The 21,881-nt window shown below is 43.8% G+C and overlaps 1 protein-coding gene across 2 annotated transcripts in view; it reads right to left on the bottom strand.

Moving 5' to 3' along the window:
* Window positions 1-21,881, bottom strand: part of ccdc82 (coiled-coil domain containing 82) — a 92,994-nt gene that overhangs the window by 36,123 nt on the left and 34,990 nt on the right. For both annotated transcript variants that reach the window (XM_069890774.1, XM_069890775.1), the window contains exon 6: window positions 4,411-4,581. In XM_069890774.1, coding sequence (XP_069746875.1) covers window positions 4,411-4,581 — 171 coding nt within the window. The remainder of the gene's footprint in view (window positions 1-4,410; window positions 4,582-21,881) is intronic.

The raw sequence follows: 21,881 nt of genomic DNA, 5'->3' as shown, positions 1-21,881 counted from the left end.
TCGTTGTACTTTGGTGCTCAGCACTGCAAGCCCGCGATGTGTCAGGTAAGTCTGTGAACTGATGGTGGCAGTGAACTGATGGGCCTGCTACATCACTCCCCCTCCCCAAATTTTTAATTGTTTTTATATTTAAATTTTGAGATATAGGACTGAAACAGGCCCTTCTGCCCACAAGCCCATGCCACCCAAATACACCCCTGTGATCAATTAATATACCAAGCCCATATGTCTTTGGAATGTGGGAGGAAACCCACACAGACACAGGGAGATGTACAACTCCATATAGACAATGCCTGATTCAAACTTGGGAGGCTGGCACTGTAATAACATTGTGATAACCATTACACTCATGTTAAAACACAAAAAACAGTTGAGGAAATCAGCAGGTTTCACAGCATCCAGGGTAGCCTTTTTTCTGTTGGAATGTGCTCCTCCCCCTTTTCTCTTTCCTCCTCCCCAGACTTTTTAATTATGCCTGTCTGCTTTTTACTCAAGGTATGGGGAGGAGGAAAGAAAGGGCAGGGGGAGGAGCACATTCCAATAGAAAAAAAAGGCAATAATTGGACATGGATAGGAAGACAGGAGAAGAAAGATGAGAATTGATTGGGAGGGGGTGGTTCTGTGAATGCAGAATTGGAGGAAAGGAAACACAGGGATAGGAGAAGGGAAGAGACGGAGGGGCGGGCTAACAGAATGTGGAGAAATTAATGAGAATGACATCTAATGAGGTGTTGTTCCTCCGATTTGTGGGTGGAGAATGGGAATGGGGCAAGGAATTAAAATGGGTTGCCACTGGGAAATCCCCACTATTGCAGCAGACTATTGCACAGGTGCTTTACAAAACAATTTCACAGTCTACATCCAGTCTCTCCAATGTAAAGGAGACCATTGAGTGGAGTTGATGGAACCTGCAGTTTCACAAGTGAACTATTGCTTCACTTGGAAGGACTGTTGGGACCCCAAATGGTGGTGAGGCGTGGGGGGGGGAGTGTGGATGCAAGTGGAGCATCTCCTGGATCACAGGGGTAGGTGCCAAGGGGGGGTGATTGGTATTGAGGGAGTCATGGAGGGAGCAGTCCCTGCAAAAACCAGGGAGGGGAGGAGAGGGGAAGATGTGTCTGATGGTGGGATCATGTTGGATGTGGAGGCTGGTGGTGTGGTAGACGAGAATAAGGGGAATCCTGTCCTTGTTGGGCTTAGGGGTGGAGAGGTCCAGAACATGTATGGGTAATAAAGTGAGGGCTGAGTTGATGGTGGTAGAGGAGAAGCCACATTTTTTAAAGAAGGAGGACACCTTGGAATATGTCGCATCAAAGACCTTATCTTGGAGCAGATGCGACAGAGGCAGAAAAATTGCGAGAAAGAAATGGATCCTAACAGGACATGGTATGGAGGTGCACTTGATGTCACAATGGGAGTTGGTGGGTTTGTAGATATATCTGTCAAGAGTTTTTGTCTCCCAAGATGGAGACAGAGAGACTGGGAAAAGGGAAAGTGTTCCTAGAGATGGAGCAACTGAATTTGAGGTCAGGGTGGAAGTTGGCTGCAAAGTGGATCAAGTTGAGCTCATCAAGGGTGCATGAAGCAGCACCAAAGTAGTCATCAATGAAGTGTATATATAGTTGTGGAGGCTTGCCTGTGTAGGTTTGTAGCATGGATGGCTCCACATATCCAACAAATAGGTAAGCATACCTGGGGCCCAAGCAAGTCCCCATAGCTACACTATTTACATTGAGAAAGTGGAATGAGTCAAAGAAGAGGTTATTAAGGGTGAGAACAAGTTCTGCCAGCTGGAGGAAGGTGGTGGTGGAGAGGGACTGGTTGGGTCTGTTGTTGAGAAGGAAACAAAGGGCTTTGAGACCTTTGGTATGGGGGATGGATATATATATCAAGTTTGGACGTTCATCGAGAAAGTGTAGCAGTTGAATCGGTTGTTGTAAGTTGTTGATATGATGGAAGGCTGATGAGGTATTGTGGATTATGTAGGGACGGACTGAACCCAGGAGGGGAGGACAAGAGGGGTGATGGCAGGGAAATAGAGTTGCTGTAAGATGATACTAGTTTGGTGGGGCAGGAGAATACAGAAACAACAGGTCTACTAGGCCAATTAGATTTGTGGATCTTGGATAAGAGGTAGAACATGGCAGTGTGGGTTGGGAAATATTGAGGTTGGAGGTTGTGGGAAGGAAATGACTGGAGATGATAAGTTAGAGATGGTACATGAGATAGTGGCCTGATGTTTTTTGGTGAAGACCTGTTGAAGGAGTAAGTAAGAGCTGTCATCTGGTTTTAGCATGGAAGAGGTCAGTGCGCCAGACCACAATAGTACTAATTCTTGTCTGCGGGTTTGATAGTGAGGTTGGTCTGTCCATTGCAATGGCGGGGATCTCCCAGTGGGAAACCATTTCAATTCTGCATCCCACTCCTGCACTAATGTGTCTGTTTATAGCCTCATGCACTGCCAAACTGAAATCACACAAACTGGAGGAGAAACATCTGATATTTGTTCTGGCACACTCACCAACCAGATAGCATTAACGTTGACTTATCTTGTTTTTGTTAGACTACTCCTGTCTTCCTCTCTTCCCCATCCCTCCATCTCCTTTCCTCCAGCTCGTCACCCCCTTCCCTCTCCGTTTGAAGAGCTCTCTCTTCCCCCTATCACCTCAGCTTTTTTCTTTTATACTCTCCCGCCCATATCCACCTTTGGGCTTGTGCTCCTCCCCTTGCCTCTTCACCCCCTTTTTATTCAGGCGCCTGGCTGCTTTTGCTCATACCTTGATGAAGGGCTCAGACCTGAGACATTGGTTATGTATCTTTATCTTTGCTACACAAAGAATGCTGCATAAACATGTTTCTCCAGCATTTTTGAGTAATCTACAGACAGTACTCATTCCAGTAACTAAAAAAAAACACTTTATAAATAAATAGGTCAAGCCGATAATTTCTTCCTTTCTGATGTTGAAAAGCTCAATGGTTAAACTGTCAGAGTTTATAAACCAAAATGAAAAGTAAATAATGTGATGGTGTTGTGTATGGAGGAAATGTGACCTCCCTGTCAGTCTGGAATATGTGTATTGTGGATGGCCATGTGTCCTCCCTGTCTGAAACTTATTTGGAAGTCACATCACCTTCAATTAAGGTTGGACTCTGGCCACCCATTAGTGTACACTTTGCTGCTGGCTCATTTAAATCACCTTGGGTCATTATTGGCTGAAGCACAGATTAGCACTGTATATAACATCAACACACAGCACATTCTTTCTCTCTACCTCATGGTCCAAGTCCTAGATACCGCTCCTTGCCAGGTTGCTAACTGTAGACATTGCTGGAAGTGTCACAGCTAAAGTGTGAAAGCTGAGCAGTAGTATTGTGATAGATCAATATTTGCAGGGAGCCGCACCCCTGCTGGTACAGGGAAGTGGGTGTGTGTAAGAGTCCCTAATTGTAGTTTGTGTACTCAAGAGTGTGAGTGTGTCAAGTATAGGTTCGCTATTGTTGGAGTCCAACCTATGTCCGAGATTAATGTTTATATAATCGTTTAAGTGAAATAGTAATCTAAAGCCATTTAATGTTCTCCCATTTGTCTCCTGTGTGTTAATTAAAGTCACGTGTGATTGTAACACTTATGTCCATTCTCGTCTCTCTGTGAACCCACCGAACCTGGTATTCTTTCCAACACAAAAGGATTTATATTTAAATCAATTAGCAAAAATAATTAAATGGGGAATTAGAAGAAAATCCTATTCTTGGAAAATGACTGAATGGATTTTTTTTGTCACAATGAGAAGTGAAAGGGAATAAAATTATATTTACATGGAGAATCAGATTGCTGGCGTAAGTTGAGATAAATCAACATAACATTAGAACACAAGAAATGGGAGCAGGAGTATTGCCTGTTGACCCTGTTCCTTCATTCAATACTGGCTGATCTATCTGTGGACTCAACTCCACCTACTTTCCTTTTCTCCATAACCATTAATACTCCTCCAATACAAAAAATGTCATTGGACAAGGTCATTATTACAAAGAAACAAGTTGATAGAACATATATCAATTGAATATTTTTTAACAGATGCAAATAAATAGGCCATTTTAATGAAAACATATCATGAAGGATACAAAATAGAGCACTGACAGTCTTTCTTGCTCTATTGCATAAAGCCTGAATTACTCAGAACATTTGGCCATAAGAGGTAGCAAACATAATACACTTCCTTCAATTTAGAGCATTTAATTCACTGCTGATGAAGGTGATTAAATGTAGATTTATTTCAAAACCTCTGCTCTAGACAGACACAAGACTCACCAAATCCACCCTCCTCCTTCTCCAACTCCAACCTGATTTCTAATACTACTGAGCATTGCAAATACTTAATGTTTCCTTATTCGGCGTTACTTTTGTTTTACCTGTGTGTCATGTGGCATGAAGCTATCTTGTTTCAAACTCTCAGGGTCATATGAGTGCCCTGATAGGAAAACGCTGAATCTACAGGTGCGTTTCATATTACAGGCCTGGCATGCTCTTTCGATTTTTGAATGCTCTTGTAACTTAAGTTCAGGATAACAATGTACACGTTCCTGTAAAAACAGCAAAAAGAAACAAAACTTTTAAAAACAGGAAATGCCTGAGTCCATATCAACAACATTTTACCCAAAAAAAGGCAGAGTGAAAGGCAAGAAACATGCACAAGTTCAGTGTCTATGGTTTTGTTTCATGTGCTGGTTTGTGATTCTTCTCTTTACAAATACTATCTTATCAAATTGAGACTCGTACTCTGAATAAATAAATTAATTTGTTTATACATGACCTGAATGAGAAACAAGAGTTAGAATTTACAGCTTGTTGCAGGGTTGCTACTGCTACAGCCAGGTTATACCACCTGGGCTGTAGTTCAAAACTTACAGAGGAAAGAAGACAAGCACATTGTTTGAGTGTATTCGACACTGAGTTTATTCAGGGGCAGTTCTGCCTTTTTTAATGAGCTTTGCTGCGTCACCACCAGGGCGTGGCTTGAGCGGGATGGCCACCAATTGGTTGGTTCCAGCATTCGGGACCTGACTGGGCCCCCTGCGAGCCTGCGGTGATGGTTGATCAGTTTCACCATTCCACTGGTGGCCTATGGAAATGGGTGGCTCAGCTCGTACAAGGTCTTGCCAGTCGCCGTGTTTGACAACCATTTCTGGTTTTGCCCCAAGGTGTGGGCCACTACACGACCATCTGCCCAGAACTGATGATCAAGGCAGAGTTCTTAGGAGGCTGATCCCTGCACCATGGGGTCGGATGGATGATGGGCTGGTCAGAGTCTAAGTAGGCCGGTTTCAACCGGTCGATGTTGAAAGTCTCCTCTCTGCCACAGGTGAAACCATTGTTTCTTATGAGATGGTATGGCCCCTCATAAGGTCTCTGGGGAGGTGACTGGTATGCACTGCACTGAACAAATATGTATTTACAATCAACCAAGCCATTGGGGATGTATGTGCGGGGCTGGCTGTGGGGTCAAGGTTTGGTGGGGGCCAGGATGCCAAGGTGCTCGTGAAGCTGGTACAGTGTGGTTGCTGGGGCTCCCTTACGTCCTCAGGGGTTGTTACAGATTTGCCTGGTATGACCAAGGGTGCACTGTAGAGCCACTCAGCAGAAGATGCCTTGAGGTCCTCCTTGAGTGTGGCTTGAATTCCCAACAGGACCCAGAGAAGCTCGTCAGCATTGCCATTAAAGCCACCTTGACGTGTCTGTGGATCCTCTCCACCAACTCATTGGCCTGCAGGTGTTACGCCGTGTGGTAGTGGAGTTGGGTCTCCAGGGCTTGGGCTAAGATTGTCCACAGACTAGAAGTGAATTGGGCCCCCCATCTGAAGTGAGGTGTTCGGGGACACCAAAACGCACTATCCAAGTGTTGAGTAGGGCCTGTGTGCATACCTCTGTGGAAGCCTCTAATACTGGCACCGCCTCGGGCCATCTGGTCATCTGGTTGACCAGGGTGAGGAGGTAGCGTGTGCCTCTGGACACGGGTGGGGGCCCCACAATGTCAATGTGCACATGGCTGAATCGGCAACATGCAGGCTCAAATGTCTGTGGGGGCGAGCTTTGGTGTGGGTCTGAATTTTGGTTGACTAGCAATGTGTACAAGTCCTGGCCCATAGCATGACATCTTTGCAGAGGCCGTGCCAGATGTACCTGCTCGCCACCATCCTAACAGTAGTCCTAATGGCAGGGTGAGCAAAGTTATGGACTGAGTTGAACACTCGCCTCCTCCATGTGGCTGGAACAACAGGGTGAGGTTTACCCATCAAGGTGTTGCATGCGATAGCCGGGGTAATCTGGACGTTCTCCAGGTGTAAGTCGGTGAGCGCTGTCCAGTATGCAGGAATGTCAGAGACTGCCTGGTGCGCCTCTGTCAGGGCTGTATAGTTGATACTATACAGTATCAACCATGCAATGCTGAGATAGCTGGCTGGGATAGGATTTACCAGCTATATGGTCAATATCTGTAGTAAATTCAGAGATGTAGGACAGGTGCTGCAGTTGCCTAGCTGACCCTGGGTTGGACACCTTACGGAAGCCGAATGTAAGGGGTTTGTGGTCTGTGTAAATTTTGAACCTTCTGCCCTCGAAAGTGCCAAATTGCTAGGTATTTAGCTAACAGTTCTCTGTCAAAGGCACTGTACTTGAGCTCTGGTGGCCTGAGATGTTTACTGAAAAAGACCAGTAGTTGCCAATGTCATTCAACCAGCTATTCAAGTACACCACTGACCAATGTGCTGGAGGTGTCTGTGGTGAAGGTGGTCATGGCATCTGTCCTGGGGTGCATGAGGAGGGCTGCATTGGCTAGGGTGTTCTTAGTGGTCTGGAAGGCCTTGGTGGCCTCTTGGGTCCATTGTAAGTTTTTATTGAGCCCAACCATGAAGGGAAAGAGTGGGCTCATGTACCACTGCAGGTATGAACTGGTGATAGAGTTGGCCATACCTGCAAACTCCTGTAGCCCTTTCATGGTTGAAGGCATGGGAAAAGCATGGATAGCCTCCACCTTTGCTGGCAATGGTTTGGCCCCGTGATGATTGATTCGATAGCCCAGGAAGTCCATAGTCTCTTGGCCAAATTGGCACTTGGCCGGAAGATGGTGAAGCCAAAATTGCTCAGCCTGGAGAACAGTTGCTGCAAGTGGATGGCATGCTCGGCATGGGAACAGCATTGCTGGGCATCGGAGTCCCACTGTTAGTGATAATAACAGTACGGCTCACTGGTGGGGTACCTTGTTTGGTTGGATGGTCGATGGAATAGTTGATCAGATGATTGGTCGGTTGGTCGGACAGTTGGTCGGATAGCCGGTCAGATGGATGGCTGATTGGACAGGCGGTCAGACAATCGATTGAACAATCAGTCGGATGTCTGGTCGGTGTTCTTCGTGGCTGGGCGCTGTTGATGTGGTGTTGTCACCTGGTTGATCCAAGCACAGGCATCCCTCTTTGCCACCCATAGCATGTCTGCTCAGGCAGCTACATTTCTGGGGTCCTTGAAATCCTCCTCAGCGATTAGCAGTGAGAAATCCTCTGGCAGCCTCTCCAGGAATATCTGCTGGAACAGCGGGCGGGAGGTGTGGCCATCGCAGAGAGCGAGCATGTTGCTCATGAGGACAGATGGGGGTCCTGTCTACCAAACTGTTGATATGCAGCAGGCGGGCAGTGTGCTTGCGCTTTGAGAACCCAAATGTGTGGGTTAGTAGCACTTTGATGGCCACATGCCTTCCTTGTTCCAGGGGCTGCTGGAGAAAATCGATAATCTGAGCTGCTGTGTCCTGGTCAAGGGCACTGACCACCTAGTAGTAGCACATGTCATCCTTGGAGATTCTTCGAATGGCAAACTGCTCCTCTGCTTACTGGAACCACATCCATGGTTGGGCAGTCCAGAAGCAGGGCAGGTTCAATGTTATGGCATTGATCTTGGGTTGTTGCTCCATCGATGGGTCTAAAATGCCATTTGGACCAGGCGGGGTCACCACTGTAGTGCAGTCGCTACTGCTACAGCCAGGTTATAGCTCACGGATATAGCTCCTGGGATGTAGCTTGAAACTTGCAGAGGAAAGAAGACATGCACACCGGTGGAGTATAATCGACACTGATTTTATTCAGGGGCAGCTCTGCTCTTTATAGTGAGCTTGGCTGCATCACCACCAGGGGCGTGGCTTGGCAGCTGATTGTTTGGTTCCAGCATCAGGGCCCCAATTTGGCCCCATGTGATCCACTGGCAGTGGTTGGCCAGTTTCACCTTTCCACCAGCAGCCTATGGAAACGGGCATCTCTGCCCTTACCAGATTTTGACTGTCGCAGCATTCAATGGCCATTTCGGGTGCTGGCCCGAGGAGAGGAGCGTGGGCTGCTACAAGCTAAACACACTTTGCTGGAGAAAACCTTTCCTCAGTCCTAATAAAGGGTTTTGGCTCACAATGTTAACCATTCTTTTACTCCATCTGATGCTCATTGACCCATTGAGTTACTCCAGAAAGGTGTGTTTAGCTTTAGATTCCAGCATTTGCAGTCTCTTGTACGTCATCCAGAATTTATAATCATGGCATCAGTCATACAATAAATGGAAACTTGTCCTTGGACCTACAGCTTCGATGTTGACCACAAAACGCCCACTTACTCCGATTTTACATTGCTCATGTTTTCTCCTCACATTCTACCACTATTTACATCAGAAGCACAATTTACAGTGGCCAATTAAATCAGTAACCTGCAGAGGAGGAAATTTTGATGGAATAGGACTTTTTAGAGCACATTTGGTCAGATTTGCTCCTGCATACTTCAAATTAAATATGTTTGTTCTTTAAATTGCGAGTAACAAATTGTTGAGTTCAGCTGGAAAAATAGGATGTGAAATAGCAGATGGAATTTAGTGCAGACAAGTGTGAGGTGCTACACTTCAGGAGGATGAACAAGTGTAGGACATGGATGGTAAACAGTAGAGAACTGTGGAGGGTGGCAGAGCAGAGGGATCTGGGAATACAGACACACAATTCCTTGAAAGTGGCATCATAGTAGAGAGGTTTGGTGTATTGGCCTTTTTAAAACAACATACTTATTTCAGGTGTTGGTAATATGATGTTGAAATTGAATTAGATATTGGTGTGACCAAATGTATGCAGTTTTGGTCACCTTTGTAGAGTCTCACCAGCTGAGATCAAACTTAGATGAAAACCTCTCTAGTTTAATTCTCCAAGTCCTTGCAGGAAAAAAGGCCAAGATTCCTTCAACCTTCTTAATTTCTCATTGCACCACATGCCAACCCTTATGTTATATGCATATTTTCTAGTCTCATTCTTAGTATCTCCGTCAAGTGAGACGGCCTATGATCAGCTGGAACATGAGTCCTTGGAAATAATAGATTTGCAGACGAAGATCCGGAGTGATCTAGTTTATAGATGGTTCTTCTCGTTGTATAGAAGGAACTCGTTACAGTGGATATGGCATAGTGGATGGAAAAGATGGTTCTGTTATCGAAGCTGGTCGCCTCCCCGGTCTCTGGTCGGCTCAGACATGCGAATTATATGCGCTGTGTCGAGCCTTCCAGGGACTACAGGGGAAAGTAGGAACAATTTACGCAGATTCTAAATGCATGCTTTTGGAGTTGTACATACCTTTGGAAAAATTTGGAAGGAACGGGGATTAATTACAGGAAAGGGCCAAAAATTAGTCAATGAAAATTTAATAATCAAACTTTTGGATGCTTTAATGCTGCCTAAGGAGGTGGCCGTGGTCCATGTCTGGGGACATCAGGTAGGGGAAAGCCCTAGGTAACCGAGGTAACGGACAGGTAGATGAGGTCGCAAAGAAGGCATCCATGGGAGTAAACTTCAGCTCACCCGCCTGTGTGCTGAGACAGGTCTCCCCTGGTTTAAATGTTTACCCTGGCTGATTCATATTCGTACCGCTCCCCGTTGTGATATTGCCATCTCCCCGTATGAAATGATGTTCGGCCTTCCTTATCTGGGCTCCCATACAGACCTCCCAATACCGGAGGCAAATTATCAGTTTATATCTAAGTATCTGCAGGAACTTTCTGCCACATTGGCTGATCTGAGAAGATGGGGGATTCTAGCGCAGACTCCGCCTTTGGAATTCCCCATACATACCATTCAACCCGGTGGCTGGGTATTGATAAAGAGTTGGAAAGATGTTAAGTTGTCACCAACCTGGGATGGTCCTTTTTGTTACAGATACTGTACGAACGCGTGAAAAAAGGGTGGACTCATGTCCAGAGGGTGAAACGTTATCACCAGCCCCTCGAGAATATCTCCACTGACCCAGAAGGCTCATATTGGCAGTCGGAGCGACATCCTAGCGACCTCAAGCTCACCCTACGACGAAAAATTTGATTTGTGTATAATAATAATGTCCTTGTTTGTATTTTTCTTTATTTACTCCATTGCTTTCGCCTCCACTCCATCTTGCTCCCAATGTGTTGAGTCCTTTAGGAAGAGGGGCAGCACTTCGGGCAATGATGTTGAGCTTAGGGAGATTAAGTATTTTGAGATGTGGACGGGGACGAAGGAGGGTTGTGTAGTCCCCAGAAAGAACGACAATTGTTCTTTTGCCTCCAAGACGTATACCATTTTTCTAAGTCTAGGAGAGGGTTCTCCCCTAGGTAGGTCAAGAAATAAATTCTTCCTGCACCCCCCCCTCCCACCCCGGGACCCTTCTGTGCCTCCAAATTGGGCAAACCGGGAGACCCTCTAGTGAAGGAAGTGATTTCACTGCTGGAAGGTTCTAAGTATAGTGGTACCGACGTGATCACCGTTTCGCCACATGAGTCTCAAAAGAACTTATTCGAGAGGGCAAGAACACAAGCCAATAGGCATAGACTTGGAGATAACCTATGGGTCGATTTACATCAACTTATCGCCCAGGAGCTTGGTGTTCGTAACTGTTGGATTTGTAGCGCCCCAACCTGGGATGGAACTTGGCCATGGAGAGGTGAGCCATTAGATGATCGTACACTTCTTGCCTCCAATCTTTCCACTAGCACTTCTGGTCGATCCTGTGAGTCTTTGAAGTTGGAAAATTATCCACAAGACTTTGAGTGCTTGGTAAAAGAACACGGCAGGTACCCAAAGGGCGATTTGGCTTGCTGCCGCTGGAATAATATCACTAGTGGAAATTGGGTTCCAACCCCGCTTACCGGCTTCCTGTCCCTTTCTAATTGATCAAATGTTCCCTGTGTACCCTCGGTTCCCATTAATGACACATCTGACCTTGCTGACGTTGAGTTTTGGAATTGCACTGGTTTCAACCCTTATCAGGCCATTCCTGCGTTGTCATCCTTCTGGGAAGATTCTAGTCCTTCCGGCTATGCACCCGACGGCTTGCATTGGATTTGTGGGAATATGGCTTATACATACCTTGAACCCGACTGGAGTGGGGCTTGTTGTATTGATATGATTCAACCACATTTCCATCTTCTTCCTCCAGATTCCGATGAACATATTTCCACTCGATTACATTCCCCCATACAATGCCGTTCAGCTGAGATCAGCAAATGGGGGGATGACGGGCCCCCTGAATGCATAATTTCATACTATGTACCGGCTATGTGGGCACAGAATGGTTCATGGGGGTACCGAACTCCAATTTACATGCTTAATTGTCTAATCCTTTTGCAGGCTGTCTTAGAAGTAATTACTAACCAGACAGCTACTGCCTTAGATTTGTTGGCAGAGGAACAACAGCAAATCCGGGCTACCGTTTATCAGAACCGCCTAGCCCTGGACTATTTATTGGCTGCAGAAGGTGGTGTGTGTGGCAAGCTGAATCTCTCCAATTGCTGCCTTACAATTGATAATAATGGACAAGCTGTTAAAGATATCTCTTCAGGTATATGGAAACTCTCCCATGTGCCTGTGCAAACATGGCACCCTGCCGTTGGCTCATGGTTGTCTACATGGTTTAGTGGCTCCTGATCATGGATACATTCAGCACTTATATTTTCTGCCTTTATACTTCTTGCCTTAATACTGAACCCTTGCATCCTTCCTTGCCTCCAGTGTTTGGTTAGATGAGCCATTCGACAAATCGGTCCCATTATGGTTCTGCAACAACAGGATTATGCTGAGACGGCAGAGAACCTTCTGAAACTATGGGAAAAAGATACCTCAATTATTTAGACAGGTTTGAAAGCGTAGCTCTTTTTAAGGGGTGGATTGTAGGAGTTTAGAAACAGTTATTATTTTAATTGAAGGAGTTTAGAAATGGTTATTATTTTAATTGCAGGAGTTTAGAAACAGTTATTATTTTAATGTTAGGAGTTCTGAAACAGTTATAGAAGGTAGAAAGAAAAAGCAAGAAAAAAGCTAAAATATTCTTTGTGTAAAATGGTGCATGAAAAACAGCAGAACAGTGTAAACAAGATAAGAGGAATTTAATATGCAAGTACACACACAGAGCTTTTTTAATAGGGGGTGGGGAAAGGAGATGTGAGCACGGGAAAAGAGAAAGTCAATCAAGAGTCAGACGAATAGGGAAAAGTGCCAAACCAATCCAAGAAGGACAAAGGTAAGACAAATGTAAGGGGAGGTGAAGTAAAAATTGTATAAAAACAAAGAAGCTTCCTGCCCTCGGGGTACTTTCCTGAGGTAAGGGGAGAGTACCCAACCTTGCAATGTTGTAAATATAAATAAATGTTCTTTGTTCTCAACTTTTGTCTTGAGCATATTTTGTGAATGCGAAGGCACTTCACACAGTTGTGAATATGGATCAGGTAATCACACATACCCTCACCTGTCCAACACCATTTATAATACCCTCTACCTTGAAAAACCAGCAAACATATTAAAAGAGTTATCCCATCCCCTTCCTTCGGGAGCAAGATTCATGACTACGAGATCATGCACCACCAGATTCAAGGACAGTTTCTTTCCTGCTGTTATCAGACTCCACAATGAACCCCAAAATTATTAAATTATGTTTTTGCTTAACAAATCTCTCTTTGTAAATCAGTATCCTTGCACTTTGGAGGTAATGATCAAGTTTATTGTCATCTGATTATACAAGTACACCTGACGAAACAGTATTTGCCTATCCTCAGTGCAAAAACATGCAGACATGCAACCAGACATAACACACATACAGACAAATATTGTTTGTGTACTTATGTGTACACACATATGCAGGAGGTTATATCTATAAAAATTAGTGAATAAATATTCTTTTGTACAAATGAGTCTCAGATGGTTTGCATGAACAGTTCCTTTGGTCATTCAGCATTCTCACTGCCCATGGGAAGAAGCTGTTCCTCAGCCTGGTGGTGCTGGCTCTGATACTCCTGTATCTCTTTCCCAATGGGAGCAGCTAAAAGATGCTGTGTGCAGGATGGAAGGGATCCACAATGATTTTGCGTGCCCTCTTCAGCCATCAACCCTGGAAGATTATATTGATGGTGGGGGAGGGGGAAGGAGGGAGACTCCAGTGATCCTCTCTGCCACTATTATGGTCCTGTGGATGACCTCAGATCCATTTCTCTGCAGCAACTGTACCACACTATGATGCAGCTGGCCAGGACACTCTCAATAGAGTTCCTATAGAAGATTGAAGTAATGGTGGCCTATAGCCTTGTGCACTTAAGTCTTCTCAGGAAGTGCAGTCGCTGTTGCGCCTTTCTGACGAGTGAGGAGATGTTGTGTCCATGAGAGGTCACTAATTAACTCTACTCCAAGGAACTTGGTGCTCACCACTCTCTTTACTACAGAGTTATAATGTGTCGTGGAGGGTGGTCGTTTCTGATCCTCCTGAATTCCACGATCATCTCCTTTGTCTTGTCCATCTTGACACTCAGGTTGTTATGAGATTGTCCACCCCTTCTCTGTAGTCCAATTTATCAATGTTTTTTAAAAAATATTTATAATTTTTCACACAGGCCTGTACAATCATATCTGCCAATGTTGGCAGTTCACAATCTCGTATACATGTATATGTACTCCTTTTCTTGATGACTGTATATAAAAGCCCATATCATTACCCAACCCCCTCCCCCCACCTATAAAACGAAACGATTCATTCATACTACAATGTCAATAAAAATAACACACATTAACATTAAGGAAATGAATAAGAGTACAAATAATAAAAAAGAAACAGGGACTATCATGGCTCAATGGATGGCTTCCGGTTCGGTACTCATTCTTGACTTTCCTTGATCGGGAGAGAGGGAGCCACAGCAGGGAACGGTAGAACAAAGATTTCCATGCACCTATGTAGTGCATGTATGGCTGCCAAATCTTCCAAAAGATGCTATACTTGTTTCTCAGGTTGTAAGTTATTTTCTCCAGGGGAACACAACTTTACATTTCCTTGTTCCATCGCTCAATACTAAGAATAGAGTCGGACTTTCAGGTCACCACAATATGATTAACACAAATTGTATTTGAAATTTGGACAGCTTCATTGTAAGCCTTATGTCCGATATATTTCCCAACAGGAACAAATCCGGGTCCTGAGGTAACTGTTTACCAATAATTTTCTCCAGAACTTGGCCTAGATCTACCCAAAAGGGCCTCACCTTGCCTCATGACCAGGTTGCATGCATGAATGTCCTGGTTGCAACACTGCACCTAAATCATTGATCCGAGAATTCTGGTTTTGATCTATTGATTTTTTTGTGGTGTTATGTACAATTGGTGCAAAAAGTTATACTGGACCAGCCTGTACCTTGCATTAATGGCTGTGGTCATGCTTTCCCGGCACAGGTTGGACCAGCACCTCTCATCAATTGTAATACACAAGTCCGACTCCCATCTTTCTCTTGACCTATGAAGACCCAGTTTAGGTCCGTCTGATTGGAACAGGTAATACATTGCTGAAATAAATTTCTTGCCAACCCCCCTTCAAATCAGGGCTTCTATGCTACTGCAACAAGGTAGGACCATACATGGACCTATTACGTCCCGTAGAAAAGATCTTATTTGAAGATAGCAGTGGAAGATATTGGAATCTTGGCAACACATTCATTTTGATGCAGTTGACCCTGCCCACCAGTGTGATAGGCAGGGGCATCCACCTCTTTAAGTCCTCCTTGACTTTTCCCAGCAAGGGGGCATAATTTAACTTGTATAAGTTATTCAGGTCACTATCAATATTAACTCCTAGGTATTTGATCCCCTTCTATGGCTACTTGAAATTACTAATTCCTTTAAATTGACTATAATTACCCTCTGTGAGTGGCATCACCTTGCTCTTATCCCAATTGATCTTATACCCAGACAGTTCCCCATAGTCCTCCAGTACCTTGTGAATCTAGTCAAGAGAAGTCGCAGGGTCTGTCAAATATATCAGTACAACATCAGCAAACAAATTCATTTTGTGTTCCTCCTGGCCCACTCTATAACCTTTGATAGCTGGATCTTGACAAATGGCTTCTGCCAATGTTTCAATTGCCAGCACAAAGAGAGCTGGTGAGATTGGGTATCCTTGCCTACTAGATCTGATAAGTGAAAAGGCTGAAGAGACCTTCCCATTGGTTACAATTTTCGCCTTGGGCGCGTGGTATAGCGCCCTAATCCAGTTTTGAAAAAATTGGTCCCAACCCTGCCTTCTCCAGCAGCTTGAATAAAAAATCCCATTCCAGTCTATCGAAGGCCTTTTCTGCATCCAAGGAGATGGCCAGACCCTTTTGATTTCTAGATTCTGTCATGCATAACACTCAGCAATCTGCCAATATTATCTGCTGCCTTCCCTGCACAAAGCCTGTCTGATCTTTATTTATCAATTTTGGCAAATGCAATGCCAATCTATTTGCCAGAGCTTTGGCTAGGACCTTGTAATCAGTATTCAGCAGAGAAAATGGCCTATAGGAAGAGAACAAAAGCGGATACTTACCCTTCTTCAAGATCATTATAACAATCACCACTGCAAAAGATTCCGGCAGGGACCTTGTTTCCCTAGCCTGGTCTATCATCTCCATATACAGAGGCATCAATAAGTCCTTAAATTCTCAATAGAACTCAGGTGTGAACCCGTTTCCCCTCTCCCCCCAGAGATTTGCCTGTTTGCAGCGCTCTCAATGATTTACCCAGTTCTTCCTCAGTAAAAGAAAGATCTAATCCTACTTGATCCTCTGGGCTCAGGCAGGGGAGGTCTAATCTGGCCAGGAACTTGTCCTCTTGATTGAGGTCCCCAGACAATTCAGATTTATATAATCCTTTATAAAATTCCCTGAAGGTCTCGTTAATTTCCTTTGGTTTGTACGAGATCTGGCCATTCCCCATTTGTATTGCATTAATTGTTCTTGAGGCTTATTCCACCCTCAACAGCCACGCGAGAACCTTATGAACTCTCTCCCCAATTCATAATATTTTTGTCTCGACTTCATAATAACCTTTTCCATACTATACGTCTGAAGCATATTATATTCCAATTTCTTATTTGTGAGAGCTCTGGTCCTTTAGACCTGATTCCTGAAAATCCTTGTTTAATTGGGTAATGTCCTTTTTCAATTCCTCCACTTCTCTGATATAGTTTTTCTTGACCATCTTTGTATACCCAATTATCTGACCCCTAAAGTACACCTTGAGGGTGTCCCATGGAAGAAATTTATCAGTAGAGGGACAGTTGTCCTCACAAAACTCAGTTATTTGAGATTTTATAAAGCTACAGAACTCTGGCTTTCTCAATAGCAAAGTGTTAAGATGCCACCTGTATGCTGTGTCCTGCTTAACTGGCAAACCAGAAGGGAGTGGTCTGAGAGAAGTCTCACTCTGTACTCAACTTCCATGATCCTACTCTCTAAATGGGCTGAAGCCAAAAATAAATCTATTCTACAGTAGGAGTCATGTGGTTTTGAGTAGAATGAGTAGTCTCTCTCTCTTGGATGCATTCTACACCACACATATATTAAATTCAACTCTCTCATACAATCAATTGTGGCTTTTGCTGCTCTAGTCCTAGTTATATGTTTTGTGGACTTGTCCAATACAGGATCCAGGCATAAATTAAAGTTGTCTCCTATCAAAATATTTTCACTTCCCTCCACCAAATGTAGGGAAATGTCCTGTATAAATTTTTCATCATCAAAATTGGGTTCGTACACATTAACTAATGTTCAGGAGTCTGAGTATATTTGACAGTGCACCATTATGAATCTACCCATTTGGTCTGCAATCACCCTCTGCAGCTGCGCTGGAACACTCTTTCTTATTAAAAGTGCCACTCCCATTGCTTTTGAGCCAAACACGGAGCATATAAACCAGCCCACCCACTCACTTTTTAACTTTTGATGTTCCCGCTCAGTTAAATGTGTCTCTTGAAGAAAGGCCAGATCCACCCCCATTATTTTAATGTGTGCCAAGACCCCTTTTCATTTCAACAGACTGTTTAGGCCGTTAACATTAAAAGAGACTACCTTTATGCTCTTAGTCACTATCTCCAGGTTCTTCCCAAAGTACCTCCCCCCTCACTGCCACTCCCCCATGCACTCCCAATCTCTTACCATCCAACCTTTGATCCACTCCACCCAAACTGTGAGAATAAGCAAATAAAATACAAGGGGAGATGAAGACAAAGACAATAATTCAAATAACTGAGCAGAACAACATGAAACCAAGTGCAAAAGACATTCACAGTCATACTTCCCCTTAATCCCATATAACCCTCCCAATGCAACCTCTGCCCCATACTACATCCACCCACCCTTCTGTTTTGTTGACACCTTCCTTCAGCTGTCAACCATTCCCCATAATTATAGGTTGTGCCACTGGCACCCATCTAATCCACTCTCCATCACCTGAGCTCCCTGGGAAAAGTCACAGATAAAACTATTATAGCTATTTGGGTTAACCCCTTTCTTAAAAAAATGTATTTTAACAATTTAAATACCAAGAAAGGTTAGACAACATATAAGTATAATCTAGAACATCTTTTCCTTCAAATTCTACTTCTCCTTTATGTTTCCCACTGCAGGTAAACCCTTGGCAAATTCACGCATTTCCTTTGGGTCTGCAATAAATTTTCTTGTAGCCCCTGGCAACGATACCGTAAGGGTGGCTGGGTACCTTAATACACAGTCGTAACCTTTTTGTTTAACTGATCTTTTAGATGGTTCTAATGCTTTTCTTGCTTTCAGGATGGTAGAACAAAACTTTGTTGCCTTCTACCTCCAGGGAGGACCCTCTTCTTTTTGCATTAATTGTTGCTGCCCCCAGCAATTTTTCTCTGTCCTGGTAACGTAGCAGTCTTACCAGGACAGATCGTGGCCTTTGTCCAGGACTAGATCTGGGGAAAAGAGATCTGTGCGCCATTTCCACCTCGACCTTTTCTCCCAGCACTTCCCTACCCAGCATCTTAGGGATCCAAGTTTGGAAGAAATGTGTCAGATTTTTCCCTTCCACCCCTTCTTTTAACCTCACTATCTTAATATTATTTCTTCTGCTAAAATTTTAAAGGGCATCCAATTTTTTCCAAACATTTTCCCTTTCCTTTAATAATATTTCTACCCTATTATTTATACTGTGTTTACTATCCACATTTTGGCTCACCCCTTCCTCCACCTCAGCAACCCTACCCATTAGCCCAGATAGGGTGCTCTGGACCTTGTCCAGCTTCCCCTCCATGTCTTGGGCTCTTTCATCCACAGCTCTAAAGAGCCTGCTTTCCATTTGCCCCAACTTGTCCATAACATCTTGCAGGGAGGGCTCGGAGCCCCCCGCTTGCTTTTCTTTAGCAGAGTTCTCTTTCTGGGTCTCCCTGCTCTACAGGATCTGTCGTCATCGCTGAAGTCTTGCTCTTGTAGATTTCTGGACCCCCCCACTGCTATTAGAGATCCCTTCTAGAGCAGCGCTGCTCCTGCCAGCTGGACTGTTTGCTTCAATGCCAGTTGCTGTCAGGGCTCCCACTGCTCTGTGGGACTCGATCCTGGACCCACTACTGGGGCAGAGGTAAGTATTAATCTCACCCGTTGTCTGCAGTGACGTCGATTTCTTGCCGGTTCCCCTTCTGTCAGGCTGCTCTGAAGTCTGTGGGGTTCAGCGCTGCTGCCCCGTGATCGTTGCTGACGCTGTCCTCTTCGTGGGCCTCGCACTCCCCGCGAGTGCACCCAGTCCGACGGTCCTGTTGAAGGAGGGGGGACCCGATCCTTTCCCCATCCCCAAGGGCTTCAGGGGATTTTTCTTCAGGTACTTGCAGGCCATTTCCATCGGAGTCCTGCTCTTCCCATCTGGTAAGTTTCATGTTTGAAATTGCAGCTTCCACTTCGAGTGCCAGGATGGCCCCACCATTTTTCCCACCACGAGGCATACCTTGCTTAGTCTCTTGCTTCGGGGTAAGTATTTTTACTCAGCAGCTTGCCCTTTTTGGTCATTCTGTACTGTAAATACTTTCCGAAGCCCTTTCCTGGTATTTTTGATACTTAGCTTTTAACCCTAATTTTGCTTAAAAAGCCTGGGAGCTCTTGGGTTCTGCCTTCGCCTACTCTCCCTGCATCACGTGACCTCGCAATTTATCATTGTTGCTGATGAGGCCGACGACTGTTGTGTCATCTGCAAACTTGATGACACTGTTGGAACTGGATCTGGCAATGCAGTCGTGGGTCAGTAGCGTGAACAGGAGTGGGATGAGCATGGATATGCAGAAATTAGAAAATATGGTAGAACGAAGTAGAATCCTTGCAAAAAATATAATGGAAATATAAGTTGATAATCTATCAAACAAATGGAGAGAGTCAGGTTGAAGAAAGTAGATATCAGAAATGAAGATGAAGGAAGGGATGAAATTAGAAATAAATTGATTGAAATGTTCCAGTTTGGAGTTGAAGCAGCAAATGGCACTCACAGAGTAGATGGGTAGTGAGATGAGCAGGACTTGAAGTCATGCCAACGAAATCTACTAAAAGACAGCAGTAGCCTTAAGAGTGGACGTGAAGTTGTTGAGTTTCCAGAGCAATATCCATTATTTAGATTCACTGAGGAGCACTGATCTTTATTTTAGCTCCATGATAACATAGTGTTATTTTTTTGTTGACCACTATTCGTGATGCAACAATTTCTATATGCCCCCGAATCACATGAATTGAAAGTAAGTGAGCTAATAGAGCAGCTATTCTCAGTGAAGGCCATACAGCCTGAACCCCTCTCCCCTGGGGGCCACAGCACATTTAAGTAAAAGTCTTTTTTCTTTTCACCTCATAAAACATCAATATTTTTAATAATTTTTATCTCATCAGTAGGAGAGAAGTATAGAAGAATTCAAAATGAGGACTGCTTCATGGGGAAGGAGGCCCATAAACTTTGAGCAGAGTCCCCAGGGAGGGGGATGGGTAGGGGAGCATAGACAATTTTTTTTTTGAGAATGGCTTGCTATAGAGAACTGACTGTAATTCAATGTAGGAGAAGTGTAGCTTATAAAGGCAAATGTCCACTGGCAACCTTTTAACTTGCATGAGATTTCTAAGTTGGGCTATGCTTTCCCTCTTGTTTCACTGTGAATGAAATCTCAGGTCATATGCTATGACCTTTTGATCCAATTTTCATTAGTGCATCGGAAGCATGCCCTACTTATTGTGTACATAAGAAACTGGAAGAAATCACAGTGCGAAGTACCCAATGGAAATTTTTAACAAAGTGTCTGCCAGAATTGTTTAGAAGCACTTGACACATGCAAAACGTATTTTAATACACGATTTGCACATGAAGTAAGCACAAATATTTAATTTCTGATTCAATTTCTAGGTTTGAATCTCCTTCTAAGCCATTATAAACAGACTAATCAGTGAAAAAAAAATTCAAAAATTACAGCTTGAAGTAGCATTCAGCAACAGAAAGTAAACAAACAAGTCAACAGTGTTTTTTTAAAAAGTAGTTTTTAATACTCCACCAGATGCTCTGCAAGATGATGATAAATCTCCCTGATGCTCAGGAGTCATGCATTTAGATTGATAATCTTTGAATTACGACCTCAATACCTTCTGTGAGTTGTTAAACAACATAATAATTGGCAAATGCCATTGATAATATTTCTTCTTTCCTCTGACAGTATTATCACCAAGCAGCTTTCAAGTTGCCTCATATTCCTAATACCACTATCAATTGGATACAATTCATAAATAATACACTTCATTCTGTCATTTTGCTAACTACACGTACACCAAAACCTCCAAATGGAGAGTACAACAAACTCTGATAATAAAACTTGTGTTTGGGGGATGGCAAAAGCATTCAATTTATGTCTCTTTGTCTCTGCTCTCTGCAGGGCAACAACACTCACAATATTTTGTCACATGCTATTTAACACAGTGTTCCACAGTTAGTGATGCGACAGTTTCAACAAACCACTTCAGCATACAGTCTGAATAGGAAGACATTCTGGGGTAGACAATTTGATAGCTCATTCAAGGTGAAACCTGTCCTCTGCTCACTTTGTTAAAATTATTTGGGGAGGTAAAACACAGTGGTTAAGTGAAAAAAGAAAAACCTCACACAAATGCTGGAGAAAATAACAGAGGTAAAACACAAGTTTGACCTGTTGAGTTTTTCCAGGATTTGTGTGTTTTTTGCTAAAATTATTTTATAATTTAAATGAACAACACAGTACCAGACCATTTTGTCCCACAAGCTCATGCCACCTAATTACACCCAATTAATTTGCAACCCCTGTACGTTTCAAAAGATTCTATTTTTAAGTCATCCAGAAATGACAATTATTAAGGAAAAACATCACTGATTTGTCTTTATTAATACAGAATTCCCTAGCTTGCGGATAAACCAGTGATGGGGGAAAAAAAATCACAGTTCACATTTTTGAAAGCAGACTCATTAGCCTTTCCAGACAGCTATATTAGTATTTAAATTAATAGAAAGCATCTGCTTCCAATTGGGCATTGATAAGCAGTCAGTCAGAATACA

The sequence above is a fragment of the Narcine bancroftii genome, chromosome 7 (genome assembly GCF_036971445.1).
Source record: "Narcine bancroftii isolate sNarBan1 chromosome 7, sNarBan1.hap1, whole genome shotgun sequence".
NCBI lineage: Eukaryota > Metazoa > Chordata > Chondrichthyes > Torpediniformes > Narcinidae > Narcine > Narcine bancroftii.
This window is presented reverse-complemented; position numbering and strand designations above follow the sequence as displayed.